The sequence below is a fragment of the Hippocampus comes genome, unplaced genomic scaffold (genome assembly GCF_001891065.2).
Source record: "Hippocampus comes isolate QL1 unplaced genomic scaffold, H_comes_QL1_v1.1 scaffold242, whole genome shotgun sequence".
NCBI classification, from domain to species: Eukaryota; Metazoa; Chordata; class Actinopteri; order Syngnathiformes; family Syngnathidae; genus Hippocampus; species Hippocampus comes.
In genome coordinates this window covers 2,388,692-2,410,863 of record NW_017805385.1, presented here as the reverse complement: position 1 = coordinate 2,410,863, position 22,172 = coordinate 2,388,692, and the positions used below count along the sequence as shown (strand labels likewise).

General features: G+C 46.3%; 2 protein-coding genes and 1 non-coding gene across 3 annotated transcripts in view; all 3 read right to left on the bottom strand.

Annotated features, from left to right (window-relative positions):
* Positions 1–3,456, bottom strand: part of LOC109517633 (SOSS complex subunit B2) — a 3,865-nt gene extending 409 nt beyond the window's left edge. The window contains 6 exon segments of the mRNA XM_019872913.1: positions 1–11; positions 14–86; positions 637–721; positions 1,212–1,283; positions 1,356–1,494; positions 2,565–3,456. The exon segment at positions 1–11 is cut by the window's left edge and continues 409 nt beyond it. Of these exon segments, the coding sequence (XP_019728472.1) occupies positions 1–11; positions 14–86; positions 637–721; positions 1,212–1,283; positions 1,356–1,494; positions 2,565–2,658 (474 nt within the window). The 5' untranslated portion in view covers positions 2,659–3,456.
* A 474-nt stretch (positions 3,457–3,930) lies between these two features.
* trnas-cga (transfer RNA serine (anticodon CGA)) lies at positions 3,931–4,012 on the bottom strand. Its single transcript has one exon. It is a non-coding gene; the product is annotated as a tRNA-Ser (tRNA).
* A 1,023-nt stretch (positions 4,013–5,035) lies between these two features.
* LOC109517625 (serum deprivation-response protein-like) lies at positions 5,036–20,274 on the bottom strand. The gene is made up of 2 exons (XM_019872898.1): positions 19,546–20,274; positions 5,036–8,525 (listed from the first exon to the last, which is right to left on the bottom strand). The coding sequence occupies exons 1-2, from the start codon at positions 20,119–20,121 to the stop codon at positions 7,698–7,700; spliced, it is 1,404 nt and encodes a 467-aa protein (XP_019728457.1). The 5' UTR covers positions 20,122–20,274; the 3' UTR covers positions 5,036–7,697.
* Between the last annotated feature and the right edge of the window lie 1,898 nt (positions 20,275–22,172).

Genomic DNA, 22,172 nt, shown 5'->3' with positions numbered 1-22,172 from the left:
CTTCATTTCCGTTTACCTGGTGCAGATGGTGTCCCTGAATTCTGATTGGGAGGAGAGTTTCCCCTCTGATTCTGGTCAGGTTTCCCCTGTTGGCCAATAGCGAGGCAAGTTTATTTGTACAGCAGGAGTTCAAAGTACGTAAAACATTCAAAGCATTACAGAAAGATTAGGTGTGGCAGCTTGAATGATCCTTGCTAAAATCTCTCCCGAAATGTCAACTTGTCATGGGTGATAACGTTGAGATTTTGCAACCCTTTTGCTCCCCGCTTTACACTCACTTGAACAATAATTGAACAAGCTATTTTAGTTGACTTGATTTCAAAACTAGTAATCCATCAAATTGTTGCATACAAGTCATAACGTGATGAGACGATCCGATACTTTTGTGGATTCACTGCCCTAACGGGCATCCGAGCGAGGCCGCAACTCCAAAGCGGCCCGCGACAAAAATAAGATAACCTTTATTTGTTCCACACTGGGGAAATCGGAGGACGATACAATTATGGACTGGAGTCTTGTTCCCCATAATCCCCCTCAATTTATATTTTTAATCGCACTATTTGTTGGTACTCCGTTTGTAATCGCTCCAAGGCAAATTCAAGGTCAACTCTGCTGCAGTCACTCGCCATCACTCACCGACTTATTTTGCTGGTTTGTTTGAGCGAGCAGCTCCGGATTTGCCTCGCTGAAATTGGGCACTTCCGAATAGACCATGCAAAATCTGGAAGGGACAAGAAAACGCTCTTGAAAAGTCGCCTTCAAAAGCCAGAAAAGTCTGGCTTCAAAGAATATATTTCCAAGCGGCAGTCCAGACAAGACGTAATATTTCGTGTCTCATCATAGTTACTATTTTTACCACACAAAATAGGCAATTTGTACTTAAAATACGCAACTTTATTCTCATATTCAATGCCAAACTAGTTCTCACAATTAACCAACTTTCTTGTAACATGAGTACTAATCTCCAATATACTGCACGTATGTATGGACGCATGCGCATATGCTCACACGGGCGCACATACATACGCACAGACGGTGAGTTTTGCAATATTTAATTCTTTTTTTCTTACAAAATGACTAATGTCGAAAAAAAAAATTTCTGGGTGTTACCCGAGGCATAAAAATAAAACCGACTCCTCACAAGGCAAAACCATCGTTTTGCTTTTCCGTGCGTCCCTCACATGACTCTGTAGGTGACTGCCGTTACTCACTCTCCGATCTTCTGCAGATCGCCACCTCTTCCAGTGTAAAGTGTCAGGCAGCCTTTCCATATGGACGCATATCTAAAGACAGAAGCCACGCGTTGACATTCCACTGAAGAACATTTGGTGAGCCGCCGCTTCCTGGCTTCTTACCCTCTGGTGAGTTTGATAATGTCACCAGGCTGGATGAGACTGCCCAGCTCGTCCCAAACGGAGATGGCGATGCTGCCGCTCTTGTCCGCCACCTTGCAAGATCGCACTTCGTGACCGTCTTTGGTCTTGGTCACTCGTCCTGTTTCAATAAAATAATTTGAAGGGGGTGGAGAGAGGGGTTTTCCTGGTGTTATTCATGAACGGCACAGTGGAATAAAAATACAATGATCAAGTTAACGCCATGCTTGAGTTTTTCCACATTGCGGTCTACTTAATGACCTTGTAAGTGCTCGTCTTTCAAATACTCTAAATTCATTTCGAGGTGACAAGCAACACAATTAACTCGCCTGCACAGGAGCATAATGGCATTTCATAACAATAAAGCAAACCGGTGACTGCCACATATACCGTTTTCCAATTTGTTTGTGGGAATATTTTCCATACTGATATTTACTGTAATTTTGAGTCATTTCTATGTTGCAAATATCACGCAGTTACCTGTGTTTGCGCAGTGGTGCAAGAATATTTGGTCATCGAGTTACCACTCTTGTTTTTCATTTGACTGCTGTAATTATCGACGCAAAGTGTTTTTCAAACAAATATTTGTTTACCGTAATCAAGTTCCAAGGGTATGAAAGGTGCACGATGGCACAAGAAGATATTTTTAAACACGAAGTTAATGTAGAATTTATTTTTCTAGAGCAAGGTAACAAAACAGGTCATCCCGAGGCACAAGAATGCAGGGTCACCGTTTTCATTTGATTGCGTTACATTTATGACACTGATGTTTTTTTCCCCCAAGGAAACCTTTAATGGCAACTTTACTACTGCTTTGCTGTAGGTTAGTGACATTTACAGCCAACACGTTACTTTTTCTCATACAAATATGTACAACTTCGAATTTATTATGGCACGGCATTAGAAAAGGTCCTTTCAGGTTTTTCACAGTGACGGCCTTGAATTGTTTTTCATACAAATATTTCCTGCAATCCTGACTTCACTACTTAGGTAAGCGTACCTTCCGAACAAATCTGAGTTACGTGACGGCCGTGTGAACTAAACGTACAATAAGGACCTGGGACCCCCTCGACGTCCTATTCAACACGTTAACATGACAAAAAAAAAGCGCCTGTCCCTTTAAGAACACCAGCAATCCGAGCAAAAGAACATGGAAGAGCCAACGTGCGGGCCAACACTTTTCACACTTACCTATTTCCAAAACGATGAATACAATATTGAGGTTTTTTGAGCCGGGCTTGACGTCTTTAATCAAGAACACCGCCTCGGCCGAGGGCGCTGCCATTGTCCGTGTCGATGCCACCCAAGCAAGCAAGCGAGCGAGCAAGCGCCACAGGCGGGACCAGCTACGTTAGCAGGAGCCCCGCTAGCATATTAGCATGGGAAACGCCGAAGCACTCACAACGCTCGTTTATGTATACAATTACCTATTCGATGTTAAATCACAGACGTTGGTCACAAGAGCGAAATGAAAAGATAACCAACTTCGAACTTAACAACGGCGATAGGTCTGCTGCTAATGCTAACTAGCCCCCCTTGGCTGTAACGAGTTAGCTCGTTGTTAGCTACTTTCTTTCATTTTTCGAGTCGGGTTTCTTTTCATGGTAAACGTCATTGGCAGCCGGGTTTAGTAAGATAAATGTAAAAGAATCAAAAAGATTAAGAGCTAGTTACTATTTTTAGCAATGCGACGGCCATACTATATTGAAAATGTCAACTACCGGGCTGGAAAATCCCAAAACCTGAGTCAAAATTTTGCCGTTTAAGAGCTTAAATGAGTTTTGAAGTCTCGCTCTGAAAAAAAGGGAATGTCATTTACACAATACTAACCGACCGCATTTCCTTTGTGTTGCCTTTTCTGGGTCTAAGCAAACGAGCGGTTGTGTTCCAAACCGATGTGTGTCTCTATAAATAAGCAGCCAGCTAAAGTTGGCAGTAATTCGAGTAAATTGCCGCGCTAAGTTTTCATTTCTCGACAAATGTGTCCTAAATACGCAGCTGGACAGATAAGCAAGTTTTTTCGTGGCCACAGACAGCCATGCTTCCACTATGCTTTGGGAGGTCGTACGTCACACAGCGCTGTCGGGTATTTATACAGGTTGGCATGTTCCATTGTCCTCATTCAGAGGGGGTGTTAGTTTCTAAATGCATTTTCTACTCGTGTCCAGTCGACAGACCCATTGTTACTTTGGTTCCATAGTTACAAAATGTTTCATAGCGCAAACACTCCATCACAAATCTAAAGCACCAATTTGTCTTTGGAAAGTAACATGAAATAAAAAAATATATATAAAATGTGTGCGTGCGTGCGTGCGTGCGTGCGCGCGCGCGCGCGCACATAAAGATTAACAGTGGATGGAGTTGGTTCTGACACGTTGACTGAATGTTTCAACCAACCACATCACAGTACACGATGTCAGCACAAGTTAAACGTCGTTAAATGACTCGTTTGCGTGCGTTAAACGAGAAAATGTGAACCGTGTCTATCCAGAAATTCACGCAAGTAATATGAACCTAACATGAAAACAGAATACACAAGGCAACATAAAATTATAAACGTCACGAACAGGATTCGAACCTGTGCGGGGAAACCCCATTGGATTTCGAGTCCAACGCCTTAACCTCTCGGCCACCGTGACGGTACGCAGAAATGCGGCATATACTGTTTTTATAACTGGTAGATTCCCTGGCAACCCGTGACAAGCTGAGCACAGCTCGGGGGTGTTTGTGCGTATCCACACACACACAAAACATGCAAATATACACGAATAAACACACAAAATTCCGTGGAGTAAGACGATCATTTCGTAGAATTGTTCAACATGTGCGAGAGGCGCTGTTGTGATATGAACGCAGGAGGGAGACAAGCACCGCAAAATAAATCCACTCGCCTCAACTCTTAATATCTCGCACCCCTTTTTAATCGTCCTCTTATGCCTTTTATACAAAGCTCGAGTCACTGAATCACACTGAATGGAGGGCTTAACCAGATAAACCGCGACGAAGGGAGCCTTCTCACTCTTTTTCATGACGGATTCAATTCAGCCATTTTTATAATTCTCACGTTTGATGACTTGGGACAAATTGTTTCATAATTTAGCCTCACCCAAATGTCTCGCGGAACAGCTTCAGATTTAGGCCGATTCGGCCGAATTCCCAAGAAGAAGTTCATCATTTAAGAACGACAAGCCCCGGATTTACCCGAATGGCTGCTTCCAAACAAAATGGCAGACGTCCTGTTCAATTTCAGTCATTTATTCATGAAACCTTTAGAAGCTTCCTGTTATGATAGACACGTCCACACAATTTCCTGTTGACTGTGAAACTGATAGGAATGTTTTTAGCACATTTTCCCAAACTTTCCTGGGGCTGTTACTCACTGAGTTTATACGATGGCATTGGCTTGTGTTATGAAAATGCAGACGCCTTCACAAGGATTCGCATACAAATCGCTGAATTTAGTTAAGACATGAGTCATAACCAACTTCAAGGGATATTAAAGAGTTTATTTCGCTACTCTGTCAAACATGTTCGTGCCCGTTGTAGTGCTAAGGAGTGCTGCATTGATGATTTAAGCCAGTTTGATCCCTGATGGTATTTGCAGCGTGAAAAGCAACGCCCTTCATTTGACTTGAAAAGTCTGCAAAGATGACAAAGAAAGCTTCGTGTTTTATTCCTTTATTGTGGCAGACAAGGCTAATGTTTGAAAGAAAAAAATCCTGCACATTCACAAGATGTTAGCAATGGGAGTGAAGGCATTGCTGGTTTCCCACTCGCTTAACTTCTATCCAGTGAAGGTATAAAAGCAACACCATGACCGTATTTCTTTTTTTTGTTTTTTAATACATTTATTTAGAACTGAATGTCAAGAACAAAGATTACAAAGTCTGAACCAACAGTAGGGCAACATACATAAAAACATACTTTTTTTTTTCTTCAAACGAAAGCAATGACAGCAAAGTTAAATCGAGGATGAGAAGCAGAGAAAATCCTACTTTTATGTATGATTCAAACCACTGGACCGCACCAATTGTACAGAGAAAAGTGTTACATCTTAGTTCAATCATTAGTTGAAGAAAAGAAGAGATATCATGCTGAACTTTGATTATATTCAATAGAAAAAGAGAATAATACAGTGTGTGGCTGCAAGTCGAACTTTATTTGATCCCATTCGATATCAGATGAGCAAACGGAGAAATATAGGTGTAAGGAGACATGCTGTACTTTTTTTTTCACAAAATAAAACAGTTCCCAGGTGTCTTAATGAAAAGTTCTGACATTTGATGGTCAAAATATATAATTACAGCACATTGAACATCCCCGAACGCAGTCTGGTTGAAATTGCTTTGTCTCGGGTGGGTGGTTCTGCTTCATGATTTCATTACCATGACAACCGGGGGCGAAGGTCGGGCAGTGCCGCAAAGTGAGGGCTGCTCAATTTTGCCACCTAAGCCACTTTTCAAATGCCTTGAGACAAATTTTCAAAAAAAGGGACCGGTAACAAATTTCACTTCTTTTAGAGACTCCCCCGTAGCAGAAAGCTCACCTCTCCCTGTCCAGACTGCAAATGAATCGCGCAAAGCCACCACCGGCTAATTTAAACATAGCCCACAAACTCCAGAAAGCAAGCAGCCATAAATATTCGATTGTACTTTCTCTTGTAGAAGCAGCACTTGATGGAAATACACTTTGTCATGCCTCAGACGTTTGGCCAAATGCAACCCCCACCCCCACACCCACCCACCTGCCCGTCAACAACTTAGCCAGATGCTACGTAAAAACAGACACATCATCAGAAATACAGGAGGTCGCTAACTAAATATTTACTTGGGTAATTTCGCAGCTATTTGTACACCCAGTCAAATTTCCATAATCTGTTTATTTTGAAATTTGCACGGGAGCTAAGTAGATTTAAAAGGAACGCCTTTGTGTTTAACCTCGACAATGCAAAATGTTTACAAAACGGTCTTCGTCATAGAACCCTGCAGAAGAAAAGAAGAGGGGGGGGGCATGTTTTACCATTGGTCTTATCTTCCCAAATCACAGGAATCCACTCCTTCAGGAGTGCAATTACTCATACCAGCTTGTGCACGTTGCAGACGCTTTCAGGACTATGCTGTTGCATGTCACCGCAGGAGAGGCAGTCACTTAAAAGATAAGCTAAAAAAAGAAAAAAAAAAAGAGCGACTCAAGGTTTGAATCCGCCCAGGAGCAAGTCATCATTCAATACATATCTACAGGACTTTGTTTTTTTGTTTTTTTTTTCCAACATTCTATTTTCTGAAGTGTCAACGTGCTATTACAACATTCGGCTGTGTTGCAAATGCACAACCAAAATTTAGCGGTGATACTACTTTGGGGATGATGTGAAGTTACTGCTTAGATACCTCACCAGTTAGCTCTCTCGACCAGCAGTGTAAAATTGGGCACCTATTTCCTCGAAAAGAGAATAGAGAGCCTCGAAACCTAAGCCCCGGCTCCCCATTCTTGTTCTTGCATAACCTGGCAACATACTACCTCCACAGTTTTGTTGCCAAAGATTTACTCGTTTTCAGATGGGGAACAAAAGAGGCCAGAACAAAGGCTGTTTTTCAGTAGAGAGACAGATGAGCCCGGCGAGAGGGGCATACCTGGACCACTGCCTCGGAGATGTGCTGCCGTCCAATTTGTGCGCAGCAGCTGATGGGACCGTTTTCAAGAAGCCTCGATTACCACGACGTTTGGAACGTTACCTTCCCGATAAACCGGGCAGATTCCCAGCTCAAGTTTGATCAAAGTCAGCGAAGGTCCAATAATCGGACGTCTGAGGATTATCTGGCTAACTTTTTCTGAGGTGGGGCCATCGTAAACATTCAACCTGTTCGATATTTCTAATCTGTAAATCTGCGTGTGTAGTCAACGGCCGATCGCCGAACACCGTGAGCGTGGTGTCCAAGTGGAAAGCGACCTGAAACTTGGGCTACCGGTGGATGCCTAGAATGAGCCGCATTCACCGCAACAGAAATGACAAGATTTTGCAATCGTGACGTACAATAGTGACGAGACAAACGGATATCCTAGTTTCTTCTATTTCTCCTATGAAATCAAATCCCCGCCTATTCTCATTTTGCTATTCACAAATTGACTGTTTCCTTTTTAACATCACCTCTCTTTTGCGCTCTTTGGGAAACTTCCAAAGAGGCCACAAAATGGCAACCCAGCCCTGTCTACCGAGGACAGTGCAGTTGGACAATCGAAGTATGTTTGGACCAACTCTACTCCCGTATACTAAGCAAGAAACATTTGACTCCTACTCGGTGACCGTAGGAAAACCCGGAGCGGTGATTAGGACATTTGCTTGACAGCAGCTGTTTCCGTCGCCGCCGTCAGGGGCTGCTTCTCTTCATGATTGCGGGCCTCCCCTGCTTCTTCATCTCGCTCGTCATCTTTATCCTCGCCGACGTCGTCGTCGCGCTCGGGGACGGCGAGACCGGCGGAACGATTGCCGTTTGTTTCACACTGGATGCTCGGCGGGTCTCCGTTGATCGTCAGCTCCGCCTTCACGCTTCCCGCGGCGGACCGGCTCGCCATCGGTTGACTCTTCCGTGCGGCGTTCTCGTCCGATGCCGTATCTCCGGCGAAGCATTCCAGTGGCGCCATCTCCGCGTGGGCCTCTTCCCCGGAGGTCAGGTCTTGCGAAGGAGCCTCGCCATCTCTCATTTTCTTGACGTTGAAAGTCATGGGCGACACCTTGAATGTGGAGCTTTTAGCGGAAGGGCTCTTGGGGTGGGTCGGACTGAGGGTCCTGATGATCTTTTCGCGCTTTTCCGGCGGCACAATCTTGGTGGTGATCTGTGCCATCTTCTTCTCGATGCTCTGGCGCGAGAAGGCCTTCTTGATGCTGTCGACCTTCTTCAGACTGGAGCGCTTGAACTTGTCAGACCTTCGCTCAAACATATAGGAGCTCCCCCCTGCGGCCCCGCACTCCAGCTCTTCTCCTTCCGCTCTGTCGACGGAGACATCCTCATCTGAGGAAAGGCTGATGGTCTGGAGACCGTCGACGGAGCTGGCAACGGACATGTCGGGCTGAGTGGACTCTGCGTCATACTGGCTTGGTTGTGGAGTCTTGATGGAATCTTTGACCAACACACTGGAAGGTATCTCATTGTCTTCCTGTTCAGAAAGAAATGAAAGACAAAGAGGATTACAAAACGCTCAGGAGTCGTTTTAAAAAAAAAATGAAATAACTGACTGAAGAGAGTCAAACAGAAAAATGATCTCGTCAAAGGCAATCATTGTTGGATTGAGTTGTTGCGAATGCACGGATACAATAAAAACCCAACAGCCTTGGCATCTGACATGCGCAAATCCACACATGAATGAAGTGTCGTGTCTGAAGTGCTGCCCCGACAGGTGAAAATTGTTTGCATTGCTTTCATGGCCACACGCTGTTGTTCTGCTAACGCTAACCTGTAACAAGCATTGCCCCGGTGGCTCATGGATATCCAGTGGCTCTCTTTACATGAGATAGGCCATTGCAATTGGATGTCTCGCGTCAGTTGATCTGGACGTAAACCAAGATCAAAATCACTGTGGAGTCACGAACCAAGGGCGTGCCAATTGAAGAATACGTTGCGCCCAGAGAGTCATCTCTTTCGATCACTTTCTCCCATCCGTCAGTCAGTCCTTCAACGTAATCAGGCATGCAAAATCTCAATGACCACAAGGTGAGACGAGTAACCTTCTGACGGGCATCAAAACGTAAAGAAATAATTGTTGGCGCGTGTAAGAATGACTGCCTCTCCAAGAATGCAGGGCCGCTCGCGAGACATTCTCGGAGTGCTTCAAGGGACGGGATGCCAAAGGTTCTTAAGGAACCGTGCAACGCGCCTTTCACGGGGTGTTATTAACCCTTACTCCAAGACCGGCCGGACCAGATGCTCCGGAAGTCTCTTGGCCCAAACACAATCTATATACTACAGCGACGAACGAAACAAAATCAGAGGTGCAAAAAGACAACCTCGAAACCCCTGAAGGTGACCATAATGGACGACTCCTCAGCCAAACAGGACAAATACGGAAGGAAAGGATGGACAGAATGTTACAAAACTACCGCCAACTAGCTACACTGACATCGCAGTGTGGAAATATCGTGTCATGTTGAGTACCCTCCAAAAAAGCAAGGAGGAAGGAGAACCGGGGAGTACTGAACAAAGTATATGAAAGGAAACATTTACAGGTGCGACTTGGAAAAACCACATTCATCACACAAAGTCCTGGAAACCCAAAGAACTCAAAGTAGCAAACAAACAAACAAAAGCCCATGACAGTAGAACAACAATTGATGCCGAGTGGTCGTTGTGGCAGTCCTTTTAACGAAAAAAAAAAATACAAATAAATAAATGAGTTATAACATGATAACCAACAGGTGCGACTCTGGCGGAGAAGCCCTCCAGTGCCACCTGTTGGTCACAAATGGAACACAACCATAACAGATAGCTGACATGAAAATGAAATGCAACATTTGTCCCAACTGTCGATCCAGCCGACTACTTTTATAAAATGAAGGAATATAACGACAAATAATCAGTTACTTCCTCATTATTTAAACCTTGTTCCTGCTACCTTAACAGATTTTGTTGTCGTGCACAGGTTGGTAAGGTGCAGTTAGGCCGGGTCGTCTGGCACCGGAAGCGCAGCATTTGAAATGAGCCTCAAAACAAATAGTCATCAGCCACTCAGAATGCGATGCGATGTGACACGGCAATGGGTGCCCCTTTTGTCTCTGCGTTCATGACCAGACATGTTCGACGTCGGACATTTTTAGAAACACTCCGACTGAAGAGAAATGTACATCAATTTGGAAAGAAGCCAAACAACAAAGATAATTTCATGCGACAACAACTTTGTTGTTCCCCGGCCCGCGCTCGTTACGTCATACGTGGCAAGCTTTCTGATCCAGATTTTCCGATGCAGAGGCGTCGTTTGCATGAATAGCAAGTTAAGCCGAGTGAGAAAATGCTTACGTAAGAGTTTTCATTTCTTGTGTCGTTCAAACGGAACCGATGAGGGTGGGACAGGACAGGATAGGACAGAGTTGAAAGGAATGAATGAACTCAGATGAGTGCTTGTTGCTTATTGACCAAATGTTAACAGTACAATATGGGCGGAATGATACAGCGCTGTTAATGAGTGTCGAAGGATTCACGACGACAGCTTGGATGCGGTGACGGTCTACTTTTCACCGTTCATTGGACCGCAAGATGCCTACGGTAGTGTCGCATGAACACAAATGGGCAGTTGGGCACAAGGAAGTCATGACAGACTATTGCACAATGCAACCACAAAAGAAAAAAAGGGACACACCTGTTGATGTCACACTTTACACAACAGGGAAAAAAAAAAAAAAAAAAACGTAACAAAGAAGCCAGATTTTCAGGTTAAGAACCAGCTCCGTTTTTAAAATTGAAACAGCGAGAGTGGCGTGAAGGAGGCTCTCCCACATAAGACGTACTTTCAAGAGGATTGACGGAACTGACATCCGAACCATCATCACAACTTTAATATCAACTTTGAAGTCACTTGAAAGCTCGACACAGAGCGGTTCACTTCACCGTTGAGGTGGTGAGACTTTGGAAATTAGGAATTTGTCTTGGGCCAAAGTCATCCCCAGGTAGCAGGTCCTGCATGCTCCCACTTCATCGTTGTCTTCACCCACAATTGACGGAGCGCTCACACTTTGTTGACTTTGAAGCAGAATTCTCTGACGGCCACGGGGACAGGCAAACAAAATGTGCAAGGGAAGAACTTCTTCACTGTGAGACAAATAAAGGTTTTCTTCTCTTTTCTTAACTCATCGTCGGAGGTGGAAGGCGGAGAGGAATCGCCTCGTAGCGTTGGAGCAAAGCCTTAAATGGGTGGGTGTGGCTGACTGGCAGAGGTGGGCATGGCCAATCACGGCTAAGTTGCTATTCACTTTTTTTTGGGGGGGGGGGACTTGCCTAATGACGGCAGCCCTCACTTCGTCGCGACGCCCTAACCCACCGTTTCGATTCTTTGTCCTTTGTGGAAGTGGAACTGAGCTCAAGTGATTGAGAAAAATCTGCCTTATCAGCATAGACAGTATGTCACGGACGTGGATCCTGTTCGCGGTCTCAGGAAGTCCTTTTCAAGGTCATCCCAACATGCTTGTCAGTGGAGAGTTGCAAGGAAATGGGAAGAGAGGGAAAGGAAATGGAATCATCTGATTCCGCGTGTCCTCGAGAGCGTTCATCACGTCAACGGTCCGAGCGATGCAAATGTTCTGCTCGATGGATACAAAAATAAAAACTAAATAAAGAAGACATTCCCCGACATTTCCTGTTATTGTGTTTCGGCCAATCTCTTCGAGCTGTTTTCTTTCTCAATCCGCCTCAAGCGATAGCGCCAGTACCCGTTCAAATCAGCAAATATAAACGCCGCCATTGTTTGTTGGGAGCGCATTTTTTTGATAAGGCCGCGCCACAAATTGTCGTCATGTTTACAGCGTGAAGTGGCTGTTGCGTAACAGCGTCCAAAGATAAAGCCGGGAAGTCATCACGTTATCTGACATGTTTGATTTGGGCGGGATTTTCTTTTTTTTCTTTTTGCCCTCTGAATGAAAATGAGAACTTGAATATTTCCTTTTGTCCTGTGTTGGATGTCATGACCCGGTTAGGCTCATTGGGATGAGAGATGTGTCATGTGTAGCTTCTCACGAAGCCCAAAGTACAAAATGTTCATCAGCAGCCGGCTTTGGGAAAAGAAAAAAAAAAAAGTGCCGAATGGGTTCTTGTTAATCGCTCGGTTCACACGTGAGTTTCTGACTCGGACGAGTTCCCTTGTTCAAAGTCAAGCAAGGAGGCTTTTGATTCGCCCAAAGCAAAATGGACGATTTTCGCGCACGGGTTCTTGAGACTATTTTCCGTCTTTGGTTTTGATTGACGCCTCCACTCAGTTTTGTTGAAATCTGTGAAACGAGTGCTGGAGTTCATTTTTTTTCAAAGTGCCAAGGGGGCGCTACTCATAATTCATGAAAACTGCAAAAATGTCAACCGTGTGAGTGGCACATTCGAGCCTAGCGTCGTTTTCGTGTTGACAGTCTTAACATGCAAAATATGCACAATATGTCGCCTTGGCAGTTCCAGAGACCGGAGGATAAATACTTGTTTTCAGAGGTAAGCCCGCCTTATCTTTGTATATGCAACTTGGTCTAATGTGGCACATTTTCAGAGTGCCATCTTCGCCAGTTCGACCTCTGCAGTATGTCGGTGTGTTTTGATAGCTGCAGTGTTGTTTCTAAATAGTGCCTGATATTTATTATTTGCACATATATTCCCAGGATGTCTCTGGCTGTTCGAGCATGAACCTGATTTGTGGATTCAGGCCTCCTGTGCTGTTGCGGGTTAAAGTCAGGCAAGAATTATGGACTGAAAAAGTAGTTTAACGTAGTTGCTTTATTTCACTGATTTACAATATAATTGTCAGTAGGTGAGGTACATAAGACATCAACAGCTTATTTAGGATGACTTAGCATCAACGAGCCACTGAATCATAATGCACAAAATCGTCATTGAAATCATTAGTAATGGTGTCAAAAATGACAGAAAGATTTTTTTCCCCATTCCATACAGACTTGGGTCAAAGTGACCTGGGAAAGGATCCAATCCCAAGTGTATTTCTTGAGCACTTGAAAGCAAGCCCCGCTGTATACAACAAAAATAATCCATGCAAAAACAAACAATAAAACAATGATTTTATGTCAAGACAGTAAAATACGGCCAAACTAAAATTCAAGTCAAAAGCCAAGGAATAAAAAATGACACGTGTGAAAGATGGGCAGCGAGGGGGCTTGCCGAATGTTCAGTGGGACGTCATTCCAAAGAGAGGGAGTGGCAATGGAGAAGGTTCAATCCCCTCTGAGCCTCCGCTGAGTTCTCGGTACCTCTCATAGTGTCTGGCCCGCAGACCTGAGGCACTGGGCAGGGGCGCCGGAGCTCAGAGAGGTAAGGTGGGACCACCAGGCCGGTTCACGATTTGCAAACAAATACGAGGATCTTAAAAATAACTCTAAAATGAGCCAGTGAAGGGACGCCAGAATAGGAGTGATGTGCTCCCTCTTACAAGAACCAGTCAAAAGGCGATCAGCAGCATTTTGGACCAACTGGAAACGCTTCATGGAGGATTGGCTGCCTCCAAAATAAAGTGCATGACAGCAAGCCGGCCAAGATGTGGCGAAGGCACGAATGACAGTTTCAAAGTGCTCTCGAGTCTATCAAAAGTATCTGACTCATTATTTGCTTGGAATAGTGTTGACTGTGACTGTCGTAAAGATGATGACATCTTTGAGACTTTGCATGCATGTTGGACTTTCTGACGGCACATCTTTGCGTTGACTCATCCAACTGCAAAAGAGGTCCAGGGTGAGGCTGCTGAACACACGCATGTTTGCAAGCCTGTTTGGTCAAGTGTCAATGACTGATGGAATGGTCAACATATATTTGTGCCATTAAACAACCAGTCAATCGACGTGAGCTGCTTATCTACCCAAATGTGTCCGTGAGCAAGCCCCTACTGAATTGTAACATGGCACCGCCGCTAATAAATACCCGACCCTTCCCTCCACTTTCTTCGGCAGTAAGGGTGGATGATTATCCGCTATTCTCATGTTTGCAAAGCCCATAGGTAAGCAAAGCTGCAGCGTTCATTCCACTTATCCCGAGCTCCCATTGTCATCCGAATAAGAAGGAGCTTTCTTGTCACTGGACCACCGGGTGCAACGAAATGGACCAGACATGACAACACCTCAGTGAAACACAATGACCAACAAAGGGATTCAGGTTCTTACAACTTGGACGTCCTCGAGACGGGCAAGTTTGGTGACCCTCGCGAGAGACAGTACTGGCCCCCAAAAACGATTCCTTTCAAAATTCTGTGTCGCCTCGAAGCGTTCATCGGTGTCAAATACAAGAAAGTCTTTTCACTGCAGTTTAATCAGTGACTCAGTTGCACCTCGTTCACCCCGTCGAGTCCGAGCTTGTCGAAGCCGCCCAGAGAGAAGCGTTTCAAAAATGGGCGCGGTGCCATCACTGGGAGTTTGAGCGGTTTCCTGTTTTTAGGACAAAGGTTAGGAATGAATTTGAATTTCAAGGGATCTTTTTTCGAAGACCAAAAAAGAAATAGAAAGGCTTGGCAAAAGTTTGCATGTTCTCCCCGTGCCTGCGTGGGTTTTCTCCGGGTACTCTTGTTTCCTCCCACATTCCAAAAACACGTGGTGGAGGTGCAGGTGTATGGAACACTCCAGAAATGTTTCCCCGGGTGTTAATGTGAGGAATTGGCTGGCAACTGGTTGAAAGTGGCCCCTGCCTACTGCCCGAAGACGGCTGGGATGGGCTCTGGCACACCCACGACCTTCGTGAGGAGAAGCGTTTCAGATAATGGATGAATGGTTTACTTGTATCTTAAAATACAAAGAAAAGTTCTGCAGTATATAAGTAAATTGATTAGTTGTAATGGGACCTATTTTTCTGACACCCTCCCTTCCCATTCTGCCCACCTTCACCTTGCGGCCCATGTCAAAGGTCATTCTTATTCAATTTGATTTGATTTTTGTTACGTTGCGGGCTACTGAAAGTTGATGTCGGACCGCATTTGGCCCCTGGGCCATAGGCTGGACACCCCAAGGTAAGCGGTTAAGCAGATAAGTTTGACAGTGTTTTTGATTCTCATATGTGTTCGTCATGTTTGACTGTTTGAACTAACCTTGCGGCCCATGTCAAAGGTCATTCTTATTCAATTTGATTTTATTTTTGTTCTGTTGCGGGCTGCTGAAAGTTGATGTCGGACCGCATTTAGCCCCTGGGCCGTAGGCTGGACACCACAGGGTAAGCGGTTAAGCAGATAAGTTTGACAGTGTTTTTGATTCTCATATGTGCTCGTCATGTTTGACTTGTGAACCACCTGCGTACGCAGCGAGCCGATTCTCACGTTTGACTGATTGGAGTGTACAAAGAAAAAAAAGAAAAAAAAAGAAAAAAATGTGGTTTCCAATCAAATACTGTGCGCACCGTGCGTTGACCTCAGTCGCCATTCCCGCTCTCAAACTTATTCCGCTTGTTATATAAGGTTAGAGGTCACATTCATTATGTAAAAAAAAAAAAAAATGCTTATTGTGTATTGTGGCATTTGAACCGCCGTGTGTAGACTTTTGGTATCAACTGCACTGTATTGTGTGTGCAACCCTCCAGCACTAACAAGCAAAAAAATAAAAAGCAAACAAAGAAGGAAGAGCGGCAGTAATTAAGGCCCTCATTAGTCCTCATTATGTAAGAGAATGCAGTAAAGCAGCAGAGGGCATTGTCAATTTTTTTTGTTTTTTTTGAGCACACCGGTGGCGGTTTCCACATACACTGGGGCCCTCAGTGTTTCCACTTCAGCGGCCGCGTACAGGCTGACGAGTGTTCTGGATCCATTTTGCAGAGCGGCAGAGGGAGGCCCCCCCCCCTCGGGCATCAATGCGGCAAGGGGAGTCCATCCTTTGGCGTTTTCAACGCGCCGCTAGCGTGTCGCTTCAGGGCAAGTGAACAAACGATTCTGTCCGGAACTTGACAGAAATATGATTTAGACCTCCCCCCCCCCACCCCTGTCGGGCCAGGTTTTGGGCCGCGGGCCGCATATTTGATACCCCTTTTCTGAGCGAACGGGCGTTATCAAAATCAGGTGTGCCTTCAGGGCATGTGACTCGACAAACAGACCTGGGGGGGAAAAAATGCCAACTAAAACCATCGGTAATAAAAGCTGGGCAGCAGACGGGAGGGGCAAAAAAATGGGGAAGAACAAATGAGACCAACCCCCCCCCCACCCCTTCCAACCTAACCCCGCCCCCTGTTCACTTAAATTTTCACCCTGAGGCTTGCCAAGTCTCATTTACAGCTCTCTGTAACTGCATAAGCCTGACCCAAAGCATCATGATAATAGCGATTGGGTAACCTGCATGACTGCATGCTCACACATGCCACCAACACACACACACACACACACACACACACACACACACACACCCTTTTAATAAGCGTACTGTCAACCCATAAGTGTCTATTAGCAGCATGGCGCTAATTGGCAAGACAAAGTGGAGGTTTCCGAAGCATCGATTAAGTCTTTTTGCAAGGCGATGCTACGCAGCGGGGGCTGTCGGAAATTAGCCCACCGACTTCCCCACTGAATATTTATATTGTCAAAAAGCTGTTGCAAAAATGTAGCCATTTATTTTTGTTTGTGGTGGTATATTTGTGTGCATTTTGTGTGGGTGTTTGTTCATCCCGTTTGATAATTGGTTCATTGTTGAGTAATGACCGAAAAAAATCATGACCGTTTCATTCATTTCAATGAGCAATTTGTTTATTATCGTTTATGTAACGAGATGACAAAGATAAGCAAAAGGGATCGTTGAAGTGGGAAAATAATTCACAAGTAACGTATTTTTCTCTTTATATTTTTACTAATTTATGTCATAAAATTCGTGATCACTTGATTTGATGAACCGATTGATTTATTCATGTTGGAAAAAAAACATGAATAAAATACCTTACATGCACATTTAAGTATTTTAGTAAATAACCATGACGGAATGAAAAGAACATTTATATGACTCAAAACTGAAAGATGGAGGATTTTACTTCTTTTTTTGTTTTCATGGTTTGATGTGACCTCTGCAACACGACGCACGCCTACTGCGTCCGTGCCCGTTTTCAAAGTCAAATGAGACCTTGAGTTTGTCCCGGCCGGCCCAGCTATCCCGTGGAATTCAGTCAAAAATTAAAAGTCGACAAACATGAGTCACTCAAAAGCAAGAGTCGCTCCCTTCCGAATTCAATAAAATGGATCCTTGGCCGCCGGCGAACAAAACACAGTGGAGTTGTCGCGCTCTTGGCACCTGCTGCACCTGAACAACAGAGCCTCGGTACCTGGGAAACCAGATAACCAAGATGGTTAAGAGCACTCGGTGGCTGCGGCTGTGTCAACAATATCTCCCGCTTCCCTTCTTGGCCGCACGCTTGTATGCACTTGCATTTCTTCATAGGAACTCATTCGGGTATTTCTAAATGCGCACGATGTTTTTGGGTGAGTCGCAAGTTCATCCGCCAGAAGGAAGGCACCGTTTTTAATTTCGCAAAGTTCCCGGGGGTATTCGTAAAAAAAGGTTCCCCGGCACGATTGCAATCAGTACAGCGATGACAAACACAACGCGTGCATTTCATATCCCCTTGTCACGCTCTGCTTGAAATCGGTCAGTTTCATTGAAATGCCGGGTATGTTACCATGACAACCGAGGGTACAACCACTGCGTCTTCCGTCTCCTCATTTCCCAATTAAAAAAATAATAATTCAAACCAAAAGCGACGGGCAACAAAATCGACTTTTTTTAATGTCGTTATTGGAGACTTCTCGAGAGCAGGAGATGCTCACCACTCGACTTCCAGACTGGCTCCAAGTTGACCCATAACCCCCATTTACACTTGATCTATTCGTGGATCCACGTATGTGGCGCATGCAGCAGTCACATGGACAAACGCAAATACCGCCCTGGCCTTCACATTGACGACTTGGGAGATCATTCAAGTAGATGCTAAAAGTCACGAGCTGGGAACGCCGTCATGACAACTGTTTTTGCGCGGCGGCCTAGCGACCGAGTCGTGGGGGTTGAATTTTGGTTTGGGGGCCGGTATGATATCAAGTCCGGGAATTTTAGTACACAGCATTCGGGTTATTTTCACACCTGACGGGTGGGCAAGCACACGGGATCCGCCTATTCGTATAGAGTTCAAATTTGCTAGAATTGAGGAGCTCCTCCCCCTTTTTAAAACACTTGATCGAAAATCTTGGCTTGGCGAAGTGCAGCGCGTTCCGCAACGGATGTTTCTTTCTTTTTGTCCTTCCCCGTTGCTCAGTTTTAGGGACGGTAAAAGGTGGAGAGCGTATGTCACGTTCAGCAGAGGTCTCGAGTTACCCCCGACGGCAGAGCCGTCTGTCTGTCTGTCCGTCCGAATAGCTGCGGGGGTGAAAGCAGATCCCGTCGGAGCCCGAGAGCCCTCTTCTATTATCCCGCGATGCTCCATTCCCAGACACACCCGTTTTCTTTTTTTCTTTCTTTTTTTTTTCTACCTTCCGTTGAGACCTGAGTACCTTTTTCAGAGAGCTTCTATTCATGCTAATCCACCAGACAGTGGTTCTAAATTCAAAGTACATGTTGGGTTTTTTTTTTTGTTTGTTTTTGTTTTTTTTGTGCTGAACCACAAAATGGCGACAAAGCCCTGACAAATTGAAAAGTAGGATTTTGATCTCAAGGCAGGACGTTGAAGTGATACATGTTGACGAAGAGACGAACATCTTAGCATGTTGGGGAGGAGCTAAGTTTTGCCCGGGTGGTTCGTGGAAGTTACGGAGAGTCTCACACGAGTGATTTTTTGAGGGAATGTTTCAAGATGAGCTTGAAAGACAAAGAAACTGCTTGCGGCAGGGCCACCGAGTTGAAATGCCCCCCCCCCCCCCCTCAAAATAGCGAGGCCTTAGCCACTAAGGCATACAACAACCAAACGCTGCAAATGTTGTTTTAGTCATTGACGTGGTGTGGACGATTGTCACAGTCATTAGTCAGTTCGGTTCTGCAGGTTCCTGCTCGACAAGTTTTGAGCAGCTCTGAGGAACGTTAAATGGAACTCGCATGCAATTGGTTTGGCGCCAGCGCCAAGTGAGACTCTAAATATACAAATATACAAAAGCGTCTGCCGCCGCAGGCAAATTTCAATGCAAAGAGGCACAATCACGGGATAGGAAAGACGGCGTATGCCGGAGAAGCCCTTTCAGTCCGGTGATTGCCAACACCTGCGCCACAAATATCGAACCGCTCGCACTTGGCAACTTGAAGTTGCAGAACTTTAATATCAGGGAAGGCTTTGGCCTATCGAATAGAAGCTCCTCCCCTTCCTCCACCATAGTTCCTCAGCAACAAGATCGCTTCGAAGGTATGAGACGGAAAGAAGGAAAGACATCAGAAGTCACTCCGAAGATATGAAAGAGCGGAACAGGCCGGGAGAGGTTTCCAGCGAAGAAGGATTTGTGAATGGCAAATGCTCGGTGAAGGTCCGGAAAGTCCGTTTTCCAGTTTGCGGACGCTCACCTGGAAGATGAGGACTTTGAAGTGGTTCCTCTTGAGCAGGTGGCTGTGGTTGGCCTCCAGCTTCTTGACCTGCCCCGCCTGCTTGTCCAAGCGCTCGCGCACCTCCTTCAGGTGGCCGCTGACTTTGCGCGAGCGCTCCAGCAGCTTGCACACACTGTTGGAGGTGCCCACGTGCGTCTTGGACAGGCGGCTGACGTCGCCCTGCACCAGCCGCACGGCGCCCTCCAGGTCGGCCTGCTTCTGCTCCATGCGCCGCTGGTTGTCCTGCACCGCCTCCATCATGTTGACCAGCTTGTCCAGCAGGGCCACCACGGTGATGGCGCTCACCTGGCCGCGGTCCACCGGGCTGCCCGGGGCGGCGGCCGAGGAGGGGCTGGCGGGAACCTTCAAACCCAGCCGGGCCAGGGTGCCCGTCTGGGTGGGGGAGGACCGGGCGGACGACGCGCCGACGCTCGGGATGAGCAGCTCGGCATTCTCGGGGGGCCCGGGTTCGGGCTCCGGCACGGTGTGGGTGCTGCCCGTCACGCTGCTGGTCTCGGGGTGGGACGCCTCGGCGCGGGGGGGCTCTTCTTCCATGGTTGCGCAGGTGGTGTGGTCGGTGGAGCGACGCGACGAGCTCCTGTCGGGAGGGGAGTCAACTTTGCCAGTGACTTAGCTCAGCACCCACGCCCCACTCGGTCTCGGTCTCGGTCTCGGCCTCTCCCTCCCTCCCTCCCTCCCTCTCTCTCTCTCTCTCTCTCCGCAAACACAAGCACAAACATGCTGTGAACTTTCAAAACACCTCCCCCGCGAGCCAAAGGGAGGGGCTCGGTCCCCATGGTTACCCGCAGGCCTTGCCCTACTGACAGAGGAGCGTCGGCCTTGTGTGCTTGCTCGTCGTGTTGTTCGTGTTCAAGACCGACCGCTCCAGTTTAGCCCGCGCTCGTCGGAGGTTTGGAAGCTAATTGGGGCCCCCCGCTTCGAGCTGCCAAATTGCTTCGTTTCCTCCTCCTCCTGCTCGTCTTTACCGTAACCTCAACGATGTCTCCAAATCGTTCATTTTGGAGGCTTTCCCCAGAGGGGAAAACGTCCGAGTGGAAAGTGACGTCCGGTGGTGTTTGTAGGCCCTTTGCCACCGCGCTTGTGCTCGTGCAAGTTCCGGGCCAGTGCCCAGGTTAGCACCAGTTTGTTCTTCCTCCACCAGTGAAATTGGCACGAGCTCTCGTTGATGAGCGATGGCAGCTGTGCCCAGCTCGCACGCAATCTCCCACAGGCGGCCAGCTTGGTCATCATCTACAATCATTAAAAAAAGAGAGAAGCGTGCATGTCCCTGACTGTCATATACTCCATCCAAGTACAATCACTGCTGTTTCTTCCCCAAAATGGTGGATCAACGCTGGATGATTTCCTTCCTGCACGCCGCTGCCTTTGTGCACGTGTTGACGTGCACAAAGTGTGTCTCCCGTGGCCCCGCTTTCCGCTCTCTTCTCGTTTGAGAGCTGCGTGTCACGGGGCACTCTGACATGGAAAAGTGGAAATCCCTGTCCCAACAATGAGCTCATTTGTGCCCACACAGGCTATCCTGCTCTTTTTTTTTTTTTTTTTGTCACCACCCCCTTGCAAAGGTTTCACAGAGTTGCAATAACAAGTGAAATGCGACTGCGGTGGTTGAAAACAACCTGAACTATTCTTTCGGGCGACGCACAGTATTTCAAATATCCTTGTGGAAATTCACCCCTGGAGGGCACTTCAGTGAGTACATTCAGGTCTCAGCATGTGGATCGGTGCCATTCGGCACACGCGGCCAAAAAGTTTATCCTGACACAAATATCCGCTCACGCCGCTCCATTGAGCAATCGAGTATGTGGCGCCTATCAGAAGCCAACACGCGTCTGCGCTTCAAACGATTCCGTCCCAGATTGTCTGACATGTTTCCATGCATTGGGTCCTGCTTTTCCAAACCTTCAAAATGTGTTCATCGTGCAGGGACGGACGCCTTGCGCATTTCATGGAAGAATACTTCCCATTGAACCAAAGGTTACTTGACGATTGCTCTTCCGGGGGCGAGACACTGGCGGGTCACGCGTTGGAAAGGCCAATCTATGTTGTGCGCTCTCTAGAGGTGAAGACATGAAAGTGCAGGGCCTCGCTGTCAAAATAGGCTGGTTCGTTTTTCAACCTCCTTGCAGGATTTCAGAATCTGAAACACTTTTTTGAAAAACTTTCTTTTGAGTTAAATCAGTCTACTTTCTTTTCAGTCAGTCTTTTTTTTTTTTTATTTACACAAATACCTGCACTTAAGTACAGAGTGTAAGTACTTTTGTCATGTTTTGGACTCTTTTCCAAGATGATCATCCACTTTTTCGTGTGGAAAAGCAAACCAAGACCTTTTCACACAAGATGTGATGGCGAACGATCACGCTTTGTTGGTGTCATCTTTTTTTTTTTTTTCTGCTCAGAACGCTTCGAATTGTTTGATTTGTTTAACGGCTCGAGCGAGGCGTCGAGTGCGCACTCGGGAGGAGGCATCGGCATCTTTTCATGAATACATCAAAAGCTCCTGCAGGGGTGGAAGATGGACCGCCGGGTGGCGGGCGATCTCCAAATGACCTCTTTTCACAACACAGCATGCGTCGGGACAAATGTTC